Consider the following 27,907-nt stretch of genomic DNA (forward strand, 5'->3'; position numbering starts at 1 on the left):
AACTGTTAATTATTTCCCTTTATCGATGAATGTGATAATGTTGAAGTACACCATTGTCTCTGAGTGTGATACTATTAAATGTTTCCCTTTGTATCTAAATATGTTCAGTTTTAAGACACCCCTATGACTTTGAGTGTACTAACATAGCAATTTCCCTCTGTCTCTGAATGTGATAACGTTAATGTGTCCTCTTTGTATCTGAGCTTCATCGTATTGAAAAAAATGTTTCTAATTGTGATAATTGCAAGTTTTCCTTTTATTGGATACCGATGTATTTGTCTAAGTGTGATAATGTGAAATTGTCCCCTATGTCTCTAATTGTAACCATGTGGAATTTTCTGCTTTGTCTCCGGTAGTGATGCTGTTGAAAGGTACCCTACATTTCTGAGTGAGATCGTGTCGAATAGCTCCTTCTGTTTCTGATTGTGATAATGTTGAATTGTTCTCTTTGTTTCTCAGTGTACAACTATATACTGCTTCCTCTCGTCTCTGAATGTGATCATGTTATTTACATGCCTTTGTTTCTGAAAGTGACGATTGTTGAATTGTTCCCATTGAAGATAGAGCTCTCCCTCCTGTCTCCGCATGTGATCATTTTAAAGTTGAAAAGCTTCCTTTGTTTCTGAAAGTGACTGTTGTTGAACTGTTTTCATTGTTGTTGAATGTTATACTATATAAATCTTTCCCTTGTGCCTGAGTGTGAGCATGGTAATTTATATTCCATTTTTTTTCTTGGTATGACTGTCATGTTGATGTGTTCCATTTGTTTGATTGTTTATGGTGATGTGTTCCATTTGTCTTGATCTCATGTGATATTTGTTCTGGCATTAGTTTGTTATGATATAGTCTATTGTTTGTTAAAATATATATGATTTATTAGGAGTTGTTCAAGATTATCAGAATTTCATTAGTTGTGTCTTTGGCACAGAAACGTATTAATTATGTCAAAAACATGTGGAGCATGTCTTAAGACATAGGTTCATAATAAAGTATAGCAAAGTACGGTTAATATAGATAAGCACCATGTTTAATAAAATAAATGTACTGAAGTGTTATACCCCAAACTATAAATAAAAAATATAAATTTAAATAAAAATGTAAATGTGATTTATCTAATGAGATGAATTGTGTTTAATAGCGTATGTTTATTGTAAAACAACTAAAAGAAATGATCAACCATGTCCTATTTTTGGAATAAAATGTTGTAAATTTTGACCATCATATGATTTGTGTATTCACTAAACAAAATTTTGACGTTAAAAATGACATATTTTCTAAATGTAATGAAAATTGATCAACATAAAGTGGTAGGCTTGCTATAATTATTTATTTGTAAAAATAACTTTCAGATGCAGGTTAGTGCAAAACGCCGCTATTTTATTATGATATGCACTGAAACAAGCAGTATACAATTTTATTTTGATATTTGCAATCAGAAGTAAGATAAATTTGGAATATCAGAATATCAGTTTCCATATTTATTCTGTTCACTTTTTAACAATGCCTTCAACGTCAAGAATAAGTGTTTCAGACGACGGCGGTGTCTCTATGCTATGACTATTTTTTGATATGTTTTAGCCAAATGTTCAAACTCTCTAAATGTAAAAAAATGGGGATTTTCGGGCTAAATTTTGCTTCATTATACTTCACAATTAAAACATAAATTAATTTCAAAGTTAACTTTACGTTGAACGTTTATAATGAACTACCTGGCATATTTAATCACGTTAAAGGTGTATAAAAGGACTACAACTATTACTACTACTAGTACTACTACTACTATTACTACTACTACTACTACTACTACTACTACTACTACTACTACTACTACTACTACTACTACTACTACTACTACTACTACTACTACTAACAATAATAATAAAATCTGTTTTTAGCACTACTGACAGTCAATCGCACCCGGAAAGGTGGCACGCTACTTGGAGCAACTTCCCGTGCAGTCCAGTAACGTCCTATACTTTTGCTTCGGATTTTATTAATACCTTTGCTGTTATAAACATATCAAATTTCCGCAGGTAGTTCTTTTTATTGTTTATTCTTTTAATATCATAATGAGCGTCGTGTTAGAGCATAAAATGAAGCTTCTACGTAGAGCGTCGACTGCCTGGCTCCGAGGGCAGGAACTTTAACATCCGCACTGTGAGCATTGAAGTATATGTTCAACATATTTTGGACGATAGAAGATAATTTGTAGCGTGAACATCCAGGAAAGTTGCAAATCTTTAAACTATACGCAAAACAATAAATGCGGAGTGGCTTATACTACAGCGCAGACATATATTTCGTATTACATGTGTCAAAAGCTGCATTTTGTGCTATTAAGACGGAATGGTAAAATTTCTTGAACCACTCGGAAATCGAAGACAGGCCAGTAGAAACGTCAGTAGACTCAACCGGTACCTTGTAATAAAATATTTGCTCTCCACGTATCGCGATTTCGGTAAGCGATGTGATGGATGTCAGAATACGGCCACCTGCGTGTATGACGCCGTTTCCGGTTTCATTGAGCAAGTGCACAATCTCGAAAAAATACACCTATTGCTCGTTAAATTTGCGCTAGCTAGCTGGAGTTACCTTCTAGGTCAGTTTGATAACATAAAGTGAAATCTTAATTATTGAAAATGGCTCTATTGCTAACCCTCGCTCCACTCATTCCTAATCATTATGATTCATTATAATATTACTGAAGGCCATTTAACTATTTCATAAAATAATGGTTGAGATGGTCATGTTTTAAACTTGAAATGTTAAAAGTTTCCATAATATCAATCAATTATATTTCAGACAAATACTTACACCACTTTATCGGAATAGTCCGTTAACTACTTACTCTTATATAACGTTTTGTAGCTATTTTTTTTAAGTTTTAGTTGCGGGACTGACCGTGTGCATGTCGGCGCACGATAATGCGGCTTCCCAGATGTGCGAATACGTGCATGCGCGCACGTGTTTGTGCGTGAGTCTCGGGGGATGGCCATGCAGTGTTTTCGTGCTACACCGAAATCTTGCATTGACTGCAGAAACAATGTTCTCACAAAACTGCCAAATTAATCAATTGATGGAGCGGCAGATGCCTATTCAAAAAGATTCAGATATGTGATGAAACAAAAATCAATAAAAAACTTCTAAATGAATATGATTAATTTTCAGTTGACACCTGAACATTAAAATATTAAATCGGTGGCTTAGGCCGAGTGGTAAGCAACTCAAATATTTGATCAGAGGGTCCCGTGTTTGATCCTCACTCGGAGCGTCATTATCATTCAGGAATGTTCAATGGTTCTTAATTACATGTATATAACATCTTTTAAAACTGTTATGTAACATTTTCATCTTTAGATGATCATCGCGGGGCTAAAGAATCATAATTTTACCATTTAATATGTACGAGTACATGCATAATCTCTATTGTTCATGCAACTGATGAATTTATCAATCATTAATCCGAATCAATCAAAAACACCTTTTGACATAGAGAAACTTCTTTCCGTTTCATTTGCTTAACGTTACTACAATATTTCGTTTTAGTTACTAGAAAGCTGTCCGTTCTTTTGGCATTCATTTCTTCAAAATATCACAATTTAACGCCGGCATCACGACCACGTGCATCAAAACAACGTTGACGTCACCAACGTTAAAAATACATTGTCGAACGCATTGTTATAAATTGATTGCTAAATCAAATGAAACTTACCACGAAAACCCATCTTTTTTTACATAACTCAAAAGGCTGAATTTCTGGTAAGACCATAGTACACAAAAATATAGGTAATTATAAGTGACAGGCAATTAAAGAAGCTATTTCCACCTTAATGCCAGTAGGTGGGCGTAAAGAAACGTGTCTTAAGACACAGAGCTTCTTCGTCGCAAACCGAATATTTTACACAATTTTACGGAAAGTTAGGTTTGTCGTAGTTATATAAATGTATTTAAGCATCTTTAAAGCAATTAACATACCTTCATGATAAAAAACGGTAGTCGAGTGTCGCTCAATGTATCACTCTATGGTGTAAGATAGCGTCTTTTTGCACTTACCGACGACGCATATACAAGTTATTTTATCAAAAATGCGGAAGAAATATCTGTTACCTCATTGTGGACAATTTCCAAAAAACTATTTTTTTCATGTTGAATGTCCATAAGACATAGGTTATGCCGTACAAATGCCCTTGTAAATGATTTCCAGTGGCAGAGTTATCGATTTTCTAAAAATATTTGAGCTGTATCAGCGGGGGTTAATCACATTAATAACGCTGCCTAAATAAGACCATATTGTTAATGATGATGCGTTCCATTTGTCTGGTTGTTTGCTAATGATGATGTGTTCCATTTGTCTGATTGTTTGTTACTGTTGATGTGTTCCATTTGTCTGATTGTTTGTTAATGATGATGTGTTCCATTTGTTTGATTGTTTGTTAATGTTGATGTGTTCCATTTGTCTGATTGTTTGTTAATGTTGATGTGTTCCATTTGTCTGATTGTTTGTTAATGTTGATGTGTTCCATTTGTCTGATTGTTTGTTAATGTTGATGTGTTCCATTTGTCTGATTGTTTGTTAATGTTGATGTGTTCCATTTGTCTGATTGTTTGTTAATGATGATGTGTTCCATTTGTTTGATTGTTTGTTAATGATGATGTGTTCCATTTGTCTGGTTGTTTGTTAATGATGATGTGTTCCATTTGTCTGGTTGTTTGTTAATGATGATGTGTTCCATTTGTCTGGTTGCTTGTTAATGATGATGTGTTCCATTTGTCTTGTTGTTTGTTAATGATGATGTGTTCCATTTGTCTGGTTGTTTGTTAATGATGAAGTGTTCCATTTATCTTGTTGTTTGTTAATGATGATGTGTTCCATTTGTCTGGTTGTTTGTTAATGATGATGTGTTCCATTTGTCTGATTGTTTGTTAATGATGAAGTGTTCCATTTATCTGGTTGTTTGTAAATGATGATGTGTTCCATTTGTCTGGTTGTTTGTTCATGATTAAGTGTTCCATTTATCTGTTTGTTTGTTAATGTTGATGTGTTCCATTTGTCTGATTGTTTGTTAATGACGATGTGTTCCATTTGTCTGATTGTTTGTTAATGATGATGTGTTCCATTTGTTTGATTGTTTGTTAATGTTGATGTGTTCCATTTGTCTGATTGTTTGTTAATGACGATGTGTTCCATTTGTCTGATTGTTTGTTAATGATGATGTGTTCCATTTGTTTGATTGTTTGTTAATGTTGATGTGTTCCATTTATCTGATTGTTTGTTAATGTTGATGTGTTCCATTTATTTGATTGTTTGTTAATGATGATGTGTTCCATGTATCTGATTGTTTGTTAATGTTGATGTGTTCCATTTGGCTGATTGTTTGTTAATGTTGATGTGTTCCATTTATTTGATTGTTTGTTAATGATGATGTGTTCCATTTATCTGATTGTTTGTTAATGATGATGTGTTCCATTTATCTGATTGTTTGTTAATGTTGATGTGTTCTATTTGTCTGATTGTTTGTTAATAATGAAATGTCCCATTTATTTGATTGTTAATGGTGATGTGTTCCATTTGTCTTGATCTCATGTGATATTTGTTCTGGCATTTGTTTGTTATGATATAGTTTATTGATTGTTAAAGTATATATGATTAAATTGGAGTTGTTCAAGATTATAAGAATTTCATTAGTTGTTTCTTTGGCACAGAAACGTATCAATTTTGCCAAAAACATGTGGATCATGTCTTAAGACATAGGTTTATAATAAAGTATAGCAGAGTACGGTTAATATATTAAGCACCATGTTTAATAAAATAAATGTACTGAAGCTTTATCCCCCAACTTTATTTTAAATAATGTAAATGTGATTGATCTAATGAAATGAAATGTGTTTGTTAGTGTATGATTATTGTAAAATCTTCAAAACGTTGATCAACCTTTGTTGTGCTATTTTTGGAATAAAATGTTGTGAAATTTGATCATATCATTTGTGTATTCGAGTTTAGCTGAGCTTAATGGGGTACGTTCTTAAACAAAATTTTGCCGTCAAAAATGAAATATTTTCTAAATGTACTGAAAATTGATCAGCATAAAGTGGTAGGCTTTCTTTAATCATTTATGTGGAAAATATACCTTTCCGATGAAAGTTAGCGGAATACCCCACTATAATAAAAGGCACCATAATTTCTTTAATTTTATACTGAATGGCGTCATTAAGTATTAAAATTTCATTGAAAATGTACATGTAATTTAATAAAAGACGACTTGAAACAAACATAATACAATTTTATTTTAGAATTTGCACACAGGAGTAAGATAAATTTAAAACGTCAGAATAACTCGCATTTTTTCACATTTTATTTTTGTTCAACGTTGTTCAAATGTTCGTCGGGAGACGATGACAGGCCAATAAACACGTCCGTAGACTCAATCAGTGTTTGGTAATAAAACATTTGCTCTCTATGTATTGCCTTTCCGGTAAGCGAGGTGATGAAGGTCAGAATACGGCCACCTGTGGGTATGTCGCTATTTCCGGTTTTATTGAGCAAGTGCAAGGTTTCAACAAAAATCTCATAGTGCACGTTGAATTTGCATTAGCTAATGGAGTTCCATTCTAAGTCAGGCGGATAACATCAAATGAAATCTAAATTATTGAGAACGGCTCTATCGCTTAGGTTCGCTCTGCCCATTCCTTATCATTATGAATTTACTGAAGGCCATCCAACTATTATGTAGAATTATGGTTTGTGATAGTCATATTTAATACCTGAAATGTAAAGCACTTCCAGATCATCATGTACTTATATTTGAGACAAATCCTTGCACCATTCTATCGGAATAGTCCGTTAACTACTTACTTTTATATAACGTTTTATAGCAAAAAGGTTATAGTAGCCGGACTGTCCGTGATTGTGCGTGCATGTCAGCGCGCGATAAAGCGGGTTCGCAGATGTGCGTATATGTGCACGCGTTCACGTGTCTGTGCGTGCGTCTCAGGGGATGGCCCAGCAATGTTTTATTGCTCCACCGAAATCCCGCATTGACCGCAAAAACAATGTTTCCACAAAACTGCCATGTTGATAAATCAATAAAGCGGCAGATGCATATTGAAAGAACATTCAGACATGTGATTAAACAAAATTTAATATAAACTTAAATATGATTATTTTCAGATGAAAAACCAACATTACAATTGGGGGCAGGAGTGTTAAAACTATGCCAGCTGCACCTTTTTTCACAAATGTTGATATATGCTAATCAAATTGTCTAGAATTCCACGATTTCCACATCCCCACATCCGTTACAAATCAGCTTAAGGCTGTTGCCTTACATTATCACGTGAAGCTATCATTTAATTTGAGAAAGGCTCGAAAATCCAGAAACTTGTGAATGAGTTTGAGTGGCAGAGTTATTGATTTTCTAAAAATATTTGGGCTGTGCCAATGGGGTTTTCACATTAATAATTCTGCCAAATAAGACCAGTTTTATTTTTTATACAGTCGAACCCCGTCGGCTCGAACTATTTTCAGGGACCTTTGAAAATATCTCGAGCCTCGGAAAATTCGAGCCAAGCAGTAATGTTTCCCTTAAGTATAATGAAATCGGTCCTTTACATCAGTCAGACATAACAAGGAATTCGAACCAAACGAGTTCGACAACAAGATTCGACTGTACTTTGATTGTATTTTTGGCTGCAATATAGTTATCAAAAAGTAAACTAATAATACGATATGTCAGTTCAGGTGCATTACTTGGGAAATATGTTTTTGTCCAAAAAACCTGAGCGAGTCCCTTTAAAACCTCTTTTTACATTGTACCATCTAGTACACCCAATGTTTGTATGATTTATTCAATAAATATATGAGGAAACAAGTTACGCATTGGTCAATGGATGTTGAATCATTAAATTAATATATGAGGAAACTATTTTAACTATGGTCAATGTCTGTTTAAATAATTCAATCAATATTTTTGGAAACAATTCGCACTAAAGTCAATGTCTATAGAATTATTATTTCAATATACATGTATAAGGATACGTACATGTATGTTTAATTTCAATATAAACACATTATAAACATCATATGTACTAAGTACAAACTGCATGAAAAAATGATACACAGTGTCTATAACTCTATAATCTATATTCTGAATCATTCTATTACACAATTACATTGTTTGATTAAACATTCACAAGTAAGAAACCAACTTTTTGGTATATTTCATACACAATCAGCTACTAACATTTCAATTAATAATACACATTCTCATACTCGTATATTATTTTCTTATAACACATTATTACACGACTTGTCACTTATGAAAGCTGTTAGAATTCAAAATAATTTAAAAGTCAAAATACTCTCACAGTAATTGAACCGCGCGATATGTGAAATAAAGCATTGTATATGCGTATTGTCAGTATAATATTATACATTAGAATTATTCTTGAACATTACAATTACTTCACACCTGATACAAATTTCACTCATATTAATTGACTGACATGATCTATACTAAGTTGAATACTTTAACGAAATTCCCTAATTCAGGTCTGCAGGTGACAAACATCATCTTCCTCAGTGAACAGTAAGCCACACTGTATGGCCTCTCTATCCCCTCTTCCTTCCCCAGCAGTTGGGTTATCTTGCCGGTGAGTGTGTCCAGTACCAGGATGTTGTCTCTGCCCCATCCACAAACGAGCAGCTGGTTGTCCCCAATGACTGCCAGACCACATGGTGATCTCAGTATCGGATCTTGGTAGGACTGGAGCACCTCTAGTGAGATGCTCAGCTTGGTTATGGTGTTGGTGGCACTGTCTGAGACGTATATAGCTGGAGGAGTCTGGCTCTCTCTGGTCACTGTCAGAATGAGGGGATTTTGAAACAAAGGTTCTCCACTGCTATCTTTGTCCACACTCTTCTTCACCTTTCCCTTCATGTCAATCAACATAATCTTACCTGGGTTGTCAAAGGACACTATCAAGTGGTCATCACAGAAACCTATTCCCCAACATTGTCCATTTAATTTAACAACATCCTGTAGCGTGACATTTTCCTGAGTAGAAACGAACTGTATCTTCTTCTCCCAAGGCAGAGTGACGGCTGCCCTATCCCCGGGCAAAAGGCACAGGCCCCACGGCGCACCTGGCAGATTCACCTGAGACACCAGCTTGTTATTCGTGGTGTCAACCAGCTTTAATGAGCGATTGTTGTAATCAGACAGCAGTAGACTGTCCCCTGGCAGGAGGGCCACACAGAACAGGAAGCAGTTACAGGTGTCACTTGATGCCTTTACTGGGACGTCAGGCAGCTTACTAAACTGGGACTGGCTTAGGTCTGCACGGCTCTGGTTTAAGGCTGAAATATCGAAATAAAACTTTTGATGAACAACAACTTGCACTAGAGTGTATTTATGTCCGCTTCGCTGGTATTTAACATTTAGCAAACTGAGATATGTTCATAATAAACGCATCTATCAATAGATGTGTCTATGACCTTGACAGAAAGTGCATGTATGAAGCAATATAAGAAATAAAGCATGGGCATGTTTACAAAGCTAATAATAAATTGTCTTGAATTGTTTTCAAATATGAACTAAGTAAATTGTTAAAACATAATTAATATGATAAACTACAAATGCCGCGTGTTGTGTTTTTCATATATATCTGAAACTTATAACTTAGTTTTGGTGATAAAAAAGTGTTGTTAACTCAAATGGCATTAGAAAAATCATACTCAAAAGTGTGTTTAAATTAATCCTCCATTTTGAATACGTAAATGTATATAAACACACTTTAAATTTGAATGAAATCAAAAGATTATTACAGTAAATACTTTGCAAAATCTTGGTGTCATAGTTTGTGAAACACCCAATAAGATGTAAAAGCCCCCCAGTTCGTTTCCAGTTTCCCGCCCTTCTTATTTTCGCCCGTTATTTTTAATGATAATCACCTGCTTTGTCATAACACACAAGTAGTGATCATACTGACACTAAAATACTTCATGCCTCTCTTATTTGGATATTAATCACAAACAAGTCCTAAGGTTATTTTTATGAATAAACATCCAGCATAGGGGGCAGCATCACTGTACGGTGTAACAATATGGAGCAGTATCAGTCAGAGAAGTTCACTGTGTAACCATAGGGGGCAGTATCATTCAGAGAAGTATACGGTCTAACCATAGGAAACAGTATCAGTCAGAGAAGTTACAGTGTAACCATAGGGGGCAGTATCAGTCAGAGAAGTCTACAGTGTGATCATAGGGTGTAGTTTCAGTCAGCGAAAGTATACAAAGTGGCCATAGGGGCAGTATCAGTCAGAGGAAGTATACAGTGTGACCATAGGGGCAGTATCAGTCAGAGAAAGTATACGGTGTACCACAGGGGCAGTATCAGTCAGAGGAAGTATACAGTGTGACCATAGGGTCAGTATCAGTCAGAGAAAGTATACGGTGTACCACAGGGGCAGTATCAGTCGGAGGAAGTATACTGTGTGACCATAGGGTCAGTATCAGTCAGAGAAAGTATACAGTGTGACCACAGGGTCAGTATCAGTCAGAGAAAGTATACGGTGTACCACAGGGGCAGTATCAGTCGGAGGAAGTATACTGTGTGACCATAGGGGCAGTATCAGTCAGAGAAAGTAAACGGTGTACCATAGGGGAAGTATCAGTCAGAGGAAGTATACAGTGTGACCATAGGGTCAGTATCAGTCAGAGAAAGTATACAGTGTACCACAGGGGCAGTATCAGTCGGAGGAAGTATACTGTGTGACCATAGGGTGTAGTATCACTCAGGGAAGTATAAAGTGTTACCACAGGGACAGTACCAGTCCGCGAAGAATACGGTGTAACCATAGGGGGCAGTTTCATTCAGAGAAGAATACGGTGTGACCATAGGGGGCAGTATCACTCAGAGAAGTATAAAGTGAGATCACAGGGGCAGTATCAGTCCGAGAAGACTACGGTGTAACCATAGGCGGCATTATCGGTGAGAGAAAAATACGGGGTAACCATGGGGGTAAGTATTAGTCAGGGAAGTATACGTTGTAACCACTTGGAAAATATTTTATCAGAGAAAAATACGGTGTAACCACAACAATTTAGTATCAGTCAGAGAGGTATATGGTGTAACCAGATGAGATAGTATCTAGGCAGAGAAGAATACGGTGTAACCTCAGAGGAAACTATCACACAGAGAAATATAAGGTGTAACATTAGCCAGAAAGGTATATGGTTAAACCATAGGGGTCAGAATCAGTCAGAGAATTAGTGTTAAGTTATGCATAAGAACCAGTTTCAGTCAGAGAAGTACACAGTGTGACCATAGGGTGTAGTATCAGTCAGGGATACAAACAGTTTAACCATAGAGGGAAGTACCCATCAATCATAAAAGTATACTGTGTACTCGAGTAGTGATTTGGTACTCGGGTACTCTGTTGATTGATCTAGTACTCGACTACTCGGGAACTCGTTGCCATCCCTAATATATTTAACAAATATAATAAATCTGTGACTGAAACTGCCGCCTATGCTAGCTATAATATAATACAGAGACCTTTTAATAATAGATATATATATGAAATAATCTCTGACTGATACTGCTACCTATGATGACAACGCTGTACCATTAATAAATGTTTATACCTTCTTAAAATAGTCTGAAAAACGGAAATAAAGTAAATTGATGCAGTGTTTGAAAATAACGCATTTTGAGGTCATACCAAGACATACGCTGTTTACTTTACACTGCAGATAAGTAATTCAATATTAAACAGAACACATAGAACACTCACAGGCACAAAACACATGAACACACACACACGTTCAAGCACACGCTTCCGATTTTGGATTAACTTCTGTTTTAAAGGAAATTATATAAATCCCAAGTGGCGTGGAGAATGGAGGGCAATAAAGTCACATGGCGTAAAATAAAGGATTTAAATAAAACATGAAACCTAATTGTGAAATAACTGCTTTGCGTTGCTTACCTGACACCTGAGGTTTTGTCTGCTGGTCTGTGTGACCATAGAGGGCAGTATCACTCAGAGAAGTATAAAGTGAGACCACAGGGGCAGTATCAGTCCGAGAAGACTATATACGGTGTAACCATAGGCGGCATTATCGGTGAGAGAAAAATACGGGGTAACCATGGGGGTAAGTATTAGTCAGGGAAGTATACGTTGTAACCACTTGGAAAATATTTTATCAGAGAAAAATACGGTGTAACCACAACAATTTAGTATCAGTCAGAGAGGTATATGGTGTAACCAGATGAGATAGTATCTAGGCAGAGAAGAATACGGTGTAACCTCAGAGGAAACTATCACACAGAGAAATATAAGGTGTAACATTAGCCAGAAAGGTATATGGTTAAACCATAGGGGTCAGAATCAGTCAGAGAATTAGTGTTAAGTTATGCATAAGAACCAGTTTCAGTCAGAGAAGTATACAGTGTGACCATAGGGTGTAGTATCAGTCAGGGATGCAAACAGTTTAACCATAGAGGGAAGTACCCATCAGTCATAAAAAAGTATACTGTGTAATCGAGTAGTTATTTGGTATTCGGGTACTCTGTTGATTGATCTAGTACTCGACTACTCGGGTACTCGTTGCCATCCCTAATATATATAACAAATATAATAAATCTGTGACTGAAACTGCCGCCTATGCTAGCTATAATATAATACAGAGACCTTTTAATAATAGATATAAATATATGAAATAATCTCTGACCGATACTGCTACCTATGATGACAACGCTGTACCATTAATAAATATTTATACCTTCTTAAAATAGTCTGAAAAACGGAAATAAAGTGAATTGATGCAGTGTTTGAAAATAACGCATTTTGAGGTCATACCAAGACATACGCTGTTTACTTTACACTGCAGATAAGTAATTCAATATTAAACAGAATACATAGAACACTCACAGGCACAAAACACATGAACACACACACACGTTCAAGCACACGCTTCCGATTCTGGATTAACTTCTGTTTTAAAGGAAATTATATAAATCCCAAGTGACGTGGAGAATGGAGGGCAATAAAGTCACATGGCGTAAAATAAAAGATTTAAATAAAACATGAAACCTAATTGTGAAATAACTGCTTTGCGTTGCTTACCTGACACCTGAGGTTTTGTCTGCTGGTCTGCCAGATCTGACGCCACCTGGTCTGCCAAATCTGACGCCACCTGGTCCACTCTGCCAATTGCTGTGCATGAAGCCAGCAGCTGTTCTGTGGTGGGGTCCCTTGTGAACTTGAAGTATGACACACTATTTTTACCTCTGATGTCTTTAAGGGCTGACTGAAAACCGACTAACTCCTTAATTGCCCTTGTTCCAGATATGAACAACTGGTTACTGTTGACCTCCTTGGCTTGTAGCTCAGCCTTGAGCTTCTCAGTGGCAGCTTGTATGTCTTGGCAATTTGATTTTAGTTCACTCAACAGGCTTTGTGATTTTTGTTTCTTCTGCTCAATTTCTTCCAGTAACTCTTGTTCCCTCTTATCCAAGTATTGGTTGATATCATTCCTGAACTTTCGAAGTGCATTGATATTTGTAAAGCTCTCTTCATCAATATATTTCATGCTCGCTTGTATGTTGTCTGAAAGGTTGCCGATGTCATTGACCACCTGGACAAGTCCTGCCTTCAGACCGTTGTATTTTGGGCCCTCCTTGTACCGCTTTGCCACTTGAGAAATCCTTTCAATAGTGCATGAGCTGTGTTCTTTCTCAGCCAAGCAGTCTCCACACAGAAGTGTCTCGTGATTCGGACAAAAGTATTTTATGAACTCTTCGGCATGGCGTTGACATGTTTCCGTAAAATGCTTATTCTCACTCTCTGGTTGGAGTGAAGAAGGCATGGTACTCTTGTCCTGAAGAGGGTGGCTTTTGGTAAACTTCATGTTCCTGTGTACTCGGGCACAGTTGGAACACAGGAACTCCTTGCAGACGGTACAGAAGACATCAGGAGGGATGGTCTTGTCATCGTTCGCGCATGGCTGGCAGAAAGTATGGTCAGAGACCGATCCTGTTCCCATGGGTGCCATTTTCCCTGAGACTGCATCCATCTTGAGTCTAAAATCATAACTTGATTGTCAAATATACAGTCGGTTTACTAAGTTCGAAACAATTTAAAGGAGCTGATCCAGGAATTGACGTTCCAGGCGGCGTAATAAAGGGGCGTAACATTTTGACATGCGCCTCGCTTAGAACCGAATTCATTTGAATTAATTTTTGACGTGAGTTGGAGGTACTCCACCAAGAAAGTTAAATAATAATTTCTAAGTGAAATGGTGCATTTTAGCCATATTTTATTATCTTTTTCTCCTATATTAAAAAATTAAAAGCATTGCCAAATTAAGTGGGCATGCGATCGGTGCGCTCCCACCCAGGAGCTTGTGCTTGTGATTTTTGCTGTCAACCACACAACCCCGCAATCAAATTTTACAACTGACCATGGTTGAAATACAGTGGAGAAAATGTGCAAATATCTCGAAAGAATGCACTATTTCAAGCTGAAGGTATATTTGGCGCTGCGCGTTCTTATTTGTGCCCCCAGTTGTTAATCCATACAAAGGCCATGATTCTTTTTAAGCTTTTCTGTTTCGGCAAACTGGTGGCAACATGGGAACATAAAAATGTCGCAATAAAATAAAAGTCTTTCTGAACGCCACCTAGTGTGGCTACCTCAAGTGGGCACTCACTAACTTTAAATCCTGGCACCGCCCCCTATAAAATACTATGTTAAACTTACTTTTGTTAACGCTTGAAAGCAAGTCCTTTCCGATAGTCACTCGAATATCTTATTTACACAAATCACTACTTTCTTAAGTGGTTGTCGCCAATGAATAAAGTATTCGCTGTTTGGAGAGAGAGGGAGAGTCAACGTATTTCATGTGACTTTAGAAACGAAAGTAGCAACTTTCTTGATAAGAAATTTTATCATAGGTAGTGCAAAAACCCGGTATCCGGTACCCGGGTGAAGTTGATACCGGACTGCGTGATAAATCAGATCAGACAAACAATTCCAGTATCACATGATCGAGTACTTATTGCCTATTGAAGTAATTGAAGTAATGGTTATCGGATAACGAACCATGGTTATATAAGCACATTTCAAGGTATCACCACCCGTTAACCATTCTAAATCATATGATAAATTAAGTGTTTATTTCCCTTATGCTTATTCTCTAGAAAATTATTATCATTAGAAAAAAAATATTAAACAAACTTAATAAGACCAACCCAGCGAAAACCGAAATAAAAAATCACGTTCGAACTAAATGATAGCAATATGCCGATGATTATTTGCTGTAAGCGTTTTGCTGAATGTGAAGCCAGAAGCTGATCTGGAAGCCTGGGGTGCCTTCTTTCCGGGGACTGCATCCATCCCGTATATGCATTTTCAATTGTTAGATCTACATTAGCTTACACTTAACCAGGTAAAGTACGACAAGATATTAATCGCACTCGTCGCAACTTGTATCCGTCTGGCTCGCTTTCATGTCCATTTCATAATTATGCCATTAACTTAATTTTCACGTGATTTAGAAGAAATTTATCATTGGTAATCTTTATCAATTGTTTAAGTAAGAGCTTATCAGTTAATCTAATTCTAGCATATTGGCAGAATCAAAATTCCTCCTTCATGTATGTTGAATATTAAGAATTGATCGCGTTGCAAATAAGTATTGATACGTCATATTATATTTAAGGATATATCACTATTGTTACATTCAATATTTGCCTGATTCAAGTATATGTAATACCATCCTGTGTGTAGACGTCGTTCGGTATTCATCACTTCTGTGATTGGTCTTGATTATTTTCGTACTTAATTTATTATCTTGACTTAATTTTATTTCAATGTCAATAACGATCATTCTATCATAACCGCCAGCGGATCCGAATTGCCCGTTGAATCAGTTCCAGATCAAGAAATAAGGAAATGAATCAGTTTCCACTCAATTCGTTCAGCGTTTATTTCCAAAGTATGCTTGTAGAATTATATAACAACAAGATCTACCCATGCAACTGCCCCGAATCACTTGTGTTCCAGTTAACTTTTATTGATGTAAGTTTCGTCTCATTGGTTTTTTACGACTGTGTCGTTTCGGGCCTTACCTTGTTCCCCTTATATAGTTTATATTCGAATACTTAACCACTGGCTTGTCCCTGTAATTTTCAGAGTGTGGTACGTTTTAAAACACTTTAAGTACTATAATCCGCAGACAAAGCATTATGCAAGCTTTTTATGTAGATCACAAACTATTCTATCAAAATATGTATAAGTAAAAAACAACAACACTGTCTCTGGTCCTTATTCAAGTTTGAATAAGGAATAATTAAGGATAGAACGAGTTCTTTATTCAACTTATAGCGTGTAACAAAAAAGTTAAAGCACTCAATCATGCTAGAATAGACAATGCATGTAGGCAAACTTTTGGTTGAGAACAATGTTGCATGAATGTTTTGTTAAAAGATTGAAGAAATGAGAGACCTTAAAATTATATTTATATTTTAAGATATTTTTATACAATTATGTTTTTTATTCGGACTTTGGTGCCATATTAAAGCATTATTAGCAATATTCCTCACTTGAATAGATAAAACATTTTTGTAAACGCTTTGTGTAAACTACTTATGCATAGTTTTTTTCCAAAAGGTGATAGAACGAGTTAGTTGGATCTTGGACCATTTCACGATTTCTGTTCCTTATTTTGTCTTTTGTGCGTTTCTAAAGCGCTTTAAGTACTTAAACCCTCTCGAATAGACATGCGTTTCTAAAGCGCTTTAAGTACTTAAACCCTCTCGAATAGACATGCGTTTCTAAAGCGCTTTAAGTACTCAAACCCTCTCGAATAGACAATGCGTTTCTAAAGCGCTTTAAGTACTTAAACCCTCTCGAATAGACAATGCGTTTCTAAAGCACTTTAAGTACTTAAACCCTCTCGAATAGACAATACATTTCTGCAAACTTTTTATGAAGAGCACTTTTTAATTTTTTCAAAAAATGTATAAGTAAAGATGTTGAGAATTCATCTTTCTTTTCTGTTCCTAATTCGAGTTCAGTTTTAAACATTATTTATTTTACAACGATTGTGAAGAATGATATGCTAACTTATACTAAGCAACTCTCGTTTGCACGATGTTGTGCGAGAGTGTGGTCTCACATGTGCCCAGTCAGGGAGTTCGAGTTAGAATAAGAAAGAAGTTCCTTACTCATTATTCGCAGTGTAATACTTCACTTTTAGCCCAAAGTTCCGCATAAAACAACGCAACCTTTTTTTATCTTGACCGATGTAACAAAGCCAATCGAAACATAGATGATGAAATGATAATTTGACACTTTAATATTTTTGTTCTTATTTTGGTTTCAATAAGGAATAAGGAACCAATTCCGTATTTCAGTTGGAATAAGGTAAGGACAAACGATCGAGTTACATGTTCCTTTTCCGTTGATTCCTTTTCTGTCCCGGATTACTGGTCACAAATGGGCGCAGCTAATGGAAACGCTTTTGATGTATTTTCCAGATGCATTTTTGTGGGATGCAAAATAATAAAGAAAATAAGCATATGGCAAGGTACATGTATATAGTTGAATAAGGAATGAGGAACACGTTCCTTATTCGATGATTTCTATTTTGGTGCGTTTTTCTTATAAAAAGTCGGAACACATTACAAAAAGTGATTTTATGCATATCTGCAATAATGCTTTGAATAAGGAACTAGCAAATCAACGAGTATTTGTCTTTGGCGTTTACCCTGTGCCATTAAACGGGGATAATGTTTAAACTTTTGGCTTCTGAGCTTGTTCCTGTAGTTTTTGACATTAGTATTATACATGCCACATTTTGTATTACAATGATTCTCTTAATCATGAAACTAGCCTGTAAGGATATGCTTATGATACTAGAAAATGACATTTTTATAAAATTTAATTGCTTGATCTTTATCTTTACATAAGGTTTTACAACATCTCACTTGATGTTTGTCATAGATGAGTTGTGCAAGAAACGACAATGAAGAATTTTAATTGCCTTTTTTCCACATTTCCATTTGAAGAATGGAAAAAACTCAATGAATGAACAAATCAGCAAAACACTTTTCTGTGGACGATGAAAGAGAAGTTACAGCCCAAACGAAGTAATGTCTTTTTTTTCCATAAATAATCAGTTTCAACTTTTATTTTTCACTGAATTTGAATAGGATTTTTTTTAATATGCCAAGTCATTCTCGATGTTGGGAGAGAGTGTGGTCTTGGGTTGTGTGGAGAATCCAAAAAAGCCATTGCTTCGGCTTGGTGGCCACCAATCAAACTCATGTGTTCCCAGGCTAGGAATCGAACATGTGCCCCTTTGGTAAATAGGGTGTGCGAGTGTGTTTTTTACAATCATTGCGGGTAATCCATGACCAAAACGCACAATAGTAAAACTTTATTATCACAGATGGATTTATTTTATACATTTGGGAATACTGGAATGTTCTGTGCAATATTAGTTTTACTATAAAATATATTGATAGATAAATATTACAATTATTCTGTTTTTATTTTTAACAAAAGAGAAAAAACACTTTTTTATTCAGTAACAGTTAATATCACACTTAAAAGTTTTTTCCCTGTTAGCTCCTAAACTAAACTGTCAAATTCACAAAGCTTGAAAATAGAAGTTCACAAAAATATAACTTTGTATGTTCTGTTCACAAATTTAGCAAACGCTTAAATCCATTATGAATGGGCACAGCTATCCATTTCCAAGGTTTTGCCTTAAACAATAAAAGTAGTTCTAGTTCAAAAAACAGTCTATGATAGATTATTGTATTAATCAGCTGTATCACACACTATGATAATTATATATGTCAAAATCATACGTTTCTCAATTTATCACACATTTCAATGGACGGATTAAATAATATATGAGTTTTTTCTTCAAACAAATGCATCACAAATAAAGAAATATATGAATGCAAAAAACGGTAATAACAAATTTCAAAATTATCACATAAATATGAAATCAACAATAGCAGGTAACTGAGAAAAAACGTAAACAAATAAGCAGCTTAAAGTCCACAAAGAAATAACAGTCATAAATTAAGCAATAACTCCTAATCGTCAAGCTGGCACAGCAATGCGCAGCCTCGTTTGACCCAGTGTGACACGGGCTTATCAGTCGGTATCAGCATGGCCAGGACGAAGTTTGTTGAGTGGCCAGTGGTGGACAGTACCCCCTTTCTCTCACTTGTCTTGTATACGGGGCATCGAAAGCGTTTGTCTGATTCATCGATAGCGTCCTTTTTGTCCGGCCGAAGCCAAATCACAGGTACAGCGTCGTTGAGGATTTTCGGAAGCTGTTCTCCAAGACATTTCCTGCAAATACATCCAGACAATAATAGCAAAAGAAATCGGGTATATCATAGTTGTTTTACTGTTGATAACAATTATTTAATATCTCAAATTATGTGTTTTAAATTAGCACAGGAACACTATTTCAAAACAGCGTAAATACATATATTTAAATAAACAAGACAACGCTTTCTCTTCGATGTAATTATTGTTTGCAATGCTTAGCTGCTGAGAAATAAAAAGAACGCACTAAAAATGACGAGACCAGAAGAAAAGGCTTTTTTATAAAACGACCTTGGAAATCTTACAAACACCAAATAGCACCTTTGTAATTTCTTACTTGTGTTTGTCCCAACGTGCCCCATCCGTGAAAAGTCCGTACACGTAAGCACCGTCCTCTGGCTTTTCGTCGATATGGTCCACACCCAGAATCTCAAAATCAAACGCCAGTGTGTCGATAGGAATCGTGTACTTTCTCGCATAGTTTTGCATTACACCTGTTAGGAAAGCCTGAGTGAAGAAAAATCCCGAAATCCAGTAGGATGGAGGCTTACCGTTATCATACCAGGTCTGAAACGAAACAATGATTATTCATGAGATGTTAGATGAAGGTTTGCCCATTTCAAACCAGCCCTGAAATGAAGCAAAGATTAAGCATGTGACTTAGGATGGGTGATTGTCATAATCAAACAAAGTCCGACATGAAGCAATGATTATTCATGGGACGTAAGAAGAAGGCTTGCCCATATCATACCAGACCGGGAACGAAGCAATCATTATATATGTGACTTAGGATGGGAGGTTGCCATTATCAAACAAGATCTGAAAAGAAGCAACAATTATACATATGAATATGCGATGTTGTTACCAAAAAATTAGTCCTGTGGAGGATTATGACTGTGTCATTTGTTTTTTGGCTGGGTAAAGTGCTACATGAGCAGGCAATCGTAGCTACTTGTATATTTAAACAGTTTAGCATAGCCTCACAAAAGCGCAGTCACTGAATTGCATTTACATGTTACGACAAGGCAGGTGACACAAAAAGACAGTAATTGAATTGTGTTTACATGTAATTACAAGTCTACATTTATAAAAAGAAAGTTCTAAATTATTATTTTACTGTTTATTAATGCAATATCATTCCATAAAGATTTTAAATTATTTCACAAACCTGTAAAAATTTCAGTCTTTCAAGCAGATCATTTATATAACTTCCAAGCGGTTTCAGCGATGGGTACGATCGCTTTGCCCACATTGCTGGCAATCGACCAATCAAAAGGCTTCCCGCTAGAGCCTCAAGCTCCTGGGACATGACCACTAGACCCTTGATGGCCTTCTGAATGTTCACCAGACTGGATTGGACAATGCTTGTCAGCCTGAAACAAACATAAAAGGCTTAACAATAGGGAAGTTATTTACACACTCATTGGACGACCACACTCGAAACGTGACGTCATCTGCTGCATTTACCTCAACTAGTAAAATGTAAAGATAAATATATAGCAAGTAGTTGGTAACTAGGTTTAACCCAAATAGACCAGAAAACATTTTCAGATTACCTTGCCTGAGACAACCACAATGCGTCCATCTCCGCATATTTTTGAAAAATAAATGGAGGGGACATCTAAACAACTTTTTTATCTTGCTTTAGTTTTACATTACAGTACCTAATTTAGAACTTTATAATTAACTGAAATACACGCCAGTGAAAATTTAAGCCTGTATGGTAATTTTACTTCCCCCCTCCCTGAAAATTAAAGCTGCACTCTCACAGATTGAACGTTTTGTCAACTTTTTTATTTTGTGTCTTGGAACGAGCCATTTTTTTGCAAAAATCCATGGAAACCAGTTATATAGACTGCTGAATAAAATTAGATCGCAGATGTTTATGTTTAGGTTAAAAATGCATTTTTCATAAACCGTTAGTAACGGTTTAAGCCATTAAACATTAATTTTCGAACGGAAATATGAAAATCTGCGATCTGATCTTTTGTCAGCAATCTTATATCATTGGTTTGGAGATTTTCCAAGACAAAAATAAAAAAAAGTTGTAAAAATGTTAAATCTGTGAGAGTGCAGCTTTAAAGTCTGTACAGTACCTGTTAAACCTTTCCATCTCCTGAACTAACACTGTGTTCATGCTTTCGTTATATTCCACTGGATACTTCTTGATAGCCTCCTCGATGTCAAATATCTTAGGTAACTGGATTGAGAAAATATGCCGTAAATGTGAATGTGTAGGAATTAATATTCTTACAATCTGTTATACATTTTTGGTAAATATATTTCAAAACAATTAAAAAAGAGTTAATCCTTAATTTGTTTCACAACATACCTTAGACAGGATATCACTAGCTATATGGTTGAGCTGCTCGTCCGTATTTCCGCCTCCACCACCTCCCGTTCGACCCTGAGTTAGCAACACTGAGTCAAACAGAAGCCGGGTTTCTTGTAGCTCCTTCGAGATATCCGTGTTCTCGTGCATGCCGAACACCTCAGGCAGCTGGCTCTGTGGAAGGCTCTGGAAACACACAAGAAGGGATGTGATATCATTTGTGGTACAAACAATGATATTGTAGTATAGAAACAGGAAGTGATGCTTTGATTGTCTTAATATTTGTTTCAGTGATGGGTGAAATACAGCTTAGCAATAACACTGTAATTAAACCTTGTTATTACATGAATATTTGCCTTAAAGGCGTCCGAGGTACAAATATGTGATTTTTTTATTGTTCGAGACTTGTTGACCTTATAGTGATTTGGTATCAATATATTTTAAAACTGTGTGTGAAGCTGTCTGGTGTCTGCTTTAGACCTAAACATAGTGCCTATTAACAGGGGTTTTCGGTACATTGGCTACTAAGCTTGTCCAGATGTTTGCATATTACTTTGTAACTATGTGTAGAGATACAATTTAAAATTAAACCAAATAAAAAATGAAAGCAAGCTTTTGGCCATAAAAGATCGCAAAATAGGCCATTGTTTGTTCAACTTCAATTGAAATTAATTACAAAAGCACTTTTTTACAAATTTGTCATCAGCTTTAAATGATGTCAATGTTTACATTAATCAATATAATTATCGTTTATTTTGATAAACTGAAATAACACACCTTAAAATACCTTAAATGTAATTTATACTAATAACAAGAGTATTTGTACATTGGATACCATGGATGTAATTTATACCAATAACAAGCGTATAAGTACATCATACATTGTATGCCTTAAATGTTATTTATACCAATAACAAGCGTATTTGTACATCTTACATATTATGCCTTAAATGTAATTTATACCAATAACAAGCATATTTGTACATTGGATACCATGGATGTAATTTATACCAATAACAAGCGTATAAGTACATCATACAGTGTATGCCTTAAATGTAATTTATACCAATAACAAGCGTATTTGTACATCTTACATATTATGCTTTAAATGTAATTTATAGCAATAACAAGCGTATTTGTACATCTTACATATTATGCCTTAAATGTAATTTATACCAATAACAAGCATTTTTGTACATAAAATACCATAAATATAATTGAAACCTTGATAAATTCCAGATAGTCTTCATATTTGCCCTTGGGTGGACAATGGTAAAGTCCGCTGCTGGAGAATTTGTATTTTGGGTCGTTGATTAAGGTGGGATTGTAAAAGTCGGAGAGCATGTTAAGCAGAACACGTCGGTCCCAGTCGTCCGTGACACGACCTCCATAGTTGCATTCACCAGTCATGTAGGTTATCGCATCGAAGGGAACTTCATCGTATTCGTTCAGATACATCTGCAAAACGATTAAAATACAGTTGATATTTCGGTGCAAATCTGTAAACATTTGAATATAAATCTGTAAATTAAAATTAAACCTCTTGCAAAATTTGAAGAAGTAGAATATTTTGTGGTAAGTCAATATTTTATAACAATAGTTTGTATAATGTTTTTTTGTGAAAAAGTCAGCCAATTTACATTTTTATATTTTATCAAGAATGACGTCTTTGCTAGAATCCTTCTGTTTTGTATGCTAATGAATGAATCTTTACTTCCTCCAATACATAAATACATTTATATAATTGCTACAATTTACAGTTATTGAAGAACGTTTATATCCTACTTTTAATAAAAGCACAATTTCAAATAGATAAGAATATCATTTTTTTTCAAACACATACAACTTAAATCATTTATGTTATACTTCAAAGTTTTATGTAAAGAAACATATATATTGATGCAGTACTCATCATAGATTCAAGTGTTTCAAAACCTAAGTATAAACCAATCACTGCATATACCTGAAGCTGCCTGCAGGAAATACGAAGGTCAGATTCGTTGAACCCATATGCAATGTTCCAGCCGAGAGGCCCAAACTTCCGACGTTCCTGAACGAGGCCATGGAAAAAACATAACCCGAACAGTAGCTTCTCAAAGTTCTGAAAAAGATTGATAAATAAAATGATTAACTTTTTTCCCCGTTTCTTAACCTTTTTAACATTTCTATTTCGAGAGTATATACTGGTCTTTTTGACAAGCAATCTTTTTCATTTTCGGCACCAATAAATACACACTCTTAACCTCTGTTCGTTCAAAATGTAAAGGAAAATCAATAATATTCCCACATTAAATTAATTTTGTATTATGCAATGGATGCCAACTTTTGTCGGTTCATTTTTATTTTTCATTAATAATGGGCATACATCAACTTTTATATTACCGATAGTTATGGACATTGATACACATGCCCGTAATGCTACTGGTAACATGCATACACACTTTCACGTGAATATCTTTCCCTAACGCTTTTTGAGTTATGACAAAGGTTAAAAGCTTTTGCAAAAGGATTACGTCAAGGTCACATTCAAAGGTGCACACAATATCTCAGACATTTTCTTTAACAGACTAGCTAAAATAAATCTTATTCTAGCCTTACTGATTCTTTTCCTGGGCAACCGTCGAAGAACTCTGGGTCAGAGATTGGGTCGTTGAGAAACGATTGAAGCAGATTTTGTCGGAGACCGGTTGGCGGCTCGTTGGTCATCTTCACGCCGTTTTGTAGCACTGTAACTGGGAACTAAAGCAAAATATGTTGGTTTCAGATTAATCAATCCGATTGATTTCAACGCAATGACTTGTAGAATGATATTAAATCGATGGTGCACGAAAGGCTAGGTAAACACGCCTAAAGTTTTTCATGGGCATAATTATGTAGACAAAAACATCTTTTGAATTTGAATCTGTTTTTTTTAACATGCAATATGTTTGGAAGGGTTACAACGGATATTGCATGTTTTACTTTTTGTTACATTTCATTTAAATAATGGCTTTTTTTCTTTTAACTGAAAATTACTGGAATAAGTATATGATTACACGTGTAGAAAAATATATTGCGCAAAGTGTCTAGTCTACTATTTCTATACATTGTATTTTTATTTTGGGATCATTAATCTTCCTCAGGGGTTGGCGGACTGAGGAATGGAGCAAAAGACAAGGGTGTGTTCCCCCCTGCCATAGGATATGGCATTATGATAAATGTTTCATCATTACAACATCTGAATTTTTTTTTGCAGTTTCCAAACAAACCTTGTCTGATGGGTAACTGGTTAGCCAGAGTCGGAACTCAGAATGAGTGTTCTCCGGGTTGAAATCTTCGCAGACTTTTTCTAACGGGGTCATCCAGGAGACAGCTAGATGACAGTTCTGTAACATCACCCACGTACCCTCCTGTCTCGCTTTTTCTATCATACGAGATGCGATGGGGCCCTACAAATGGATATATAAAACTGTTTCATTAGATGCAATGAGGCCCTGCAAATGGATATCAGCGAATCTCCTTATTTGCAATTTGGTTATTTAGATGATTAATATTATTTTTATTATTTTTTTTTTATGAGGATATGAGTGATGCCATGATGAAAGGAAATTTGACTAGAACTATATATTTATACATACATATATATAAGTTTTTGAAGTTTGGTCATAAAATTAATCAATATGATTTGTTAATAAATTGATAATCACAAGAATGTTTATAGAAAAAAATTATATATAAAAACATAATTTTTCCCTACCTGTCCTTGACCTAGCGAAATAGAATTGAATTTGTCTCCACTAAAGCCCTTGTCTTCAGCAAACTTCAGAAGGGCCATGGTGGGGTCAGCCCCAGGGGAGAGGACAAAGATCAGGGGTGCGCAACTGTTGGAATCTGCGTACGACTTCGCCAGGTCAAAAGGTGGAGGCTCGACAAATTTCTTGCCAAGTTTGCTCATCACAAAGTTGGTGATAGCAGCGTTCACCTGTGAGTAAATGTTCATGAAGGTTCATATAAATCTATTCAAATAATTATATTTGATAGTCAATTGTTTCAATTTCTACCAAGATTTGTTTTACAGATTAGTAAAACAGTTTCACAACTTAACATTAAAGAATACTTCAACTATGACTCAGTGATTTCCCTTTCATATAAATACCTTCGAATTTCAGCCATGAGGATGTCAGGTTCACAATTAAGCTTGGACCTTCTAAATATCCATATATGTATGTATTCCTTATCAAAAATTAAATAAGATATTACCAATCTATATAATGAACTTCTTAAACAAGATAAATCCATATTTACCTTGTCCGGTCTGATGCACCTCAGAACGATCATTTTCTGGAAATCGTTAAGTTCGTTGTCGAGAGGGGCTGTCAACTCTTCATTCTGTGGTTCCTTGGAGTTATAATATGCCGCCCACTTCTCCAGGTTACTCATAAAGCTTTGTCTGCAAAACCGAAGACATTGTTTTACTTTAAAACCATTAGACTAGGGCGGAAATTATAAAACCAATTTTTTTGACATTTTCTGCAAAAGAGACGACATACCGGTAGTTTATTTGATTTTTGAAAAGCATTAGACTAGGGCCACAATAAAAAAAAAAGTTCGACATTTTCGTTCCTGGCAACAGACTGTACAGTGATTCAGATCATCAGCTTACATCAGTCTCTACAATCAAGCTCAAAATAATAAATTAGTATGTACAGACCAACATGATGTTGAGAACATTTTGTGGTCATGATTTTTTTAAAACATGAATTACATGTGTACATATTCTACAGGGCAGCTTTCAAAGATGTTTTTATGAAAAGATCGTTCTTGTGGGTCTCTCATTGGTTGTATTTTTGGCTTCAACTTTGTGCTGGTTGCTGATCTATGACATTTCTACCGGAAGTAGGAAATATGTCAATAGGTAGAAGGGAAATGCGGCGATTCTTATTTCATGTTTGCACCTGGCCGCTTGGCCCATTTACAATCCATAATTTGGAAAAAAATTGCCCCGCCAAGGCAAATATTCTGTGATGGGTTTTCTCATTTTCATTACAAAAATGCGAAAGCAGAAAATGGCAGAAAACTGATCATCTTCATAACTTTGATCATTCGACGCCTTGAAACAAGTCCATTTTATAGTCTGCAACACGGCATGCTATTTTTTCAAAATTTAATAATCATCGTAAGACCTTTTTCTATGTCCAGGTTCGATTGAGAGTATATAAAAAAATAACCAAAATGGCAGAAAACTGATATGCTTTACGGCTTAGATCAATATTTATGCAAAAGGCTACAAAAACAAGCTCAGTAGCAAAAAGTTTAAACATAAACTCAAGTCCACTTGATGTTAATTTTTCAAAATAGAATAAGCATTAAACCTTTACGACCGATTTCTTTGTCCATGTACAATCAGAAATTACCTGAAAACATATCACTTACATACCTGAACTTCTTGAGCGATTTCAAATCTGAAGCTCTACATATTTCATCCCAGCATTTTTCTGTCAACCATGTGGGGGCAGGGTTCGCCAGTTTATTCTCAAGGCCCACTCCACCAGTAAGAAAGAACATAAACTCATCTCTGTCCAGCTCTTGTTTAGATCTGTTAGGGAGCAATATGAGAGCGGTTTTTAGAAAAGTTTGTACAGTTATACAAATTTTGCAAATAAGAAGCAATGTTCAGTAATTAATTTTATTTTATCGAAGTCTGGTACAAAAAATATTACAAAGCATTAATTGCACAAAATTCCCACTTTATTTGAACATTTTAAGGTTTTGCTTGGTCAAAATACAATAAAGAAATAAAGAAATTAATGTGTTATTTAAAGACTTTTTGATCATACAATTAAAATTATAACAGTATCATTAGCTAAAAAAACTCATTTAAATATCACATTGTGAAATAATTATTTATTATCTATTTATTTAAATTACATTGAATAAAATTCAAAATATGTATTACAAAGACATTATTTCATAAGGAAAAGGTTGCAAAACACTACTTATACCAATATGTGTACGTGTGGCATTTTTGTGTTCTACATCATCAACCTATGTGTACGTTACTAAACAAGTTCAAGATTACAGGTATGACAGCGCAAAAAAAGAAATTAATGCAAGTACCAGCGAGCCTGCAAGATTAAGGTGAAGAGTACGATAGACTTTTAAACATTTCAACGAAACAGCAATTTTAACAAGAACGAGGAGCTACAGTGCAACTTCTGATTTTTGGGTTATTACACGTAC

At 35.3% G+C, this 27,907-nt stretch overlaps 2 protein-coding genes across 5 annotated transcripts in view; both read right to left on the minus strand.

Annotated features, from left to right (window-relative positions):
• Positions 1 to 8,507: 8,507 nt before the first annotated feature.
• On the minus strand, positions 8,508 to 14,809 carry LOC128216388 (uncharacterized). Its single transcript, XM_052922947.1, has 3 exons — positions 14,764 to 14,809; positions 13,129 to 14,084; positions 8,508 to 9,355 (listed from the first exon to the last, which is right to left on the minus strand). Exons 2-3 carry the CDS (start codon positions 14,075 to 14,077, stop codon positions 8,508 to 8,510), a joined length of 1,797 nt encoding a protein of 598 aa, XP_052778907.1. The 5' UTR covers positions 14,078 to 14,084; positions 14,764 to 14,809.
• A 3,621-nt stretch (positions 14,810 to 18,430) lies between these two features.
• Positions 18,431 to 27,907, minus strand: part of LOC128217214 (dynein axonemal heavy chain 12-like) — a 74,611-nt gene continuing 65,134 nt past the window's right edge. For all 4 annotated transcript variants that reach the window (XM_052924184.1, XM_052924185.1, XM_052924182.1 and 1 more), the window contains 12 exons: positions 27,105 to 27,263; positions 25,973 to 26,117; positions 25,425 to 25,649; positions 24,937 to 25,116; positions 24,287 to 24,427; positions 23,652 to 23,789; positions 22,913 to 23,146; positions 21,689 to 21,874; positions 21,453 to 21,556; positions 20,525 to 20,729; positions 19,694 to 19,923; positions 18,431 to 19,377 (listed from right to left, as the gene is read on the minus strand). In XM_052924184.1, coding sequence (XP_052780144.1) covers positions 19,116 to 19,377; positions 19,694 to 19,923; positions 20,525 to 20,729; positions 21,453 to 21,556; positions 21,689 to 21,874; positions 22,913 to 23,146; positions 23,652 to 23,789; positions 24,287 to 24,427; positions 24,937 to 25,116; positions 25,425 to 25,649; positions 25,973 to 26,117; positions 27,105 to 27,263 — 2,209 coding nt within the window. In that variant the 3' untranslated portion in view covers positions 18,431 to 19,115. The remainder of the gene's footprint in view (positions 19,378 to 19,693; positions 19,924 to 20,524; positions 20,730 to 21,452; positions 21,557 to 21,688; positions 21,875 to 22,912; positions 23,147 to 23,651; positions 23,790 to 24,286; positions 24,428 to 24,936; positions 25,117 to 25,424; positions 25,650 to 25,972; positions 26,118 to 27,104; positions 27,264 to 27,907) is intronic.

The sequence above is a fragment of the Mya arenaria genome, chromosome 14 (genome assembly GCF_026914265.1).
Source record: "Mya arenaria isolate MELC-2E11 chromosome 14, ASM2691426v1".
In the NCBI taxonomy this organism is placed as follows: domain Eukaryota; kingdom Metazoa; phylum Mollusca; class Bivalvia; order Myida; family Myidae; genus Mya; species Mya arenaria.

Bases quoted from the DNA above. Each gene is read 5' to 3' on its own strand.
- LOC128216388 (XM_052922947.1), bottom strand. From the start codon at position 14,077: ATGGATGCAGTCTCAGGGAAAATGGCACCCATGGGAACAGGATCGGTC. The intron at 9,356-13,128 runs GTAAGCAACGCA...TCGATATTTCAG, and splicing joins GACAAAACCTCAGGTGTCAG to CCTTAAACCAGAGCCGTGCA.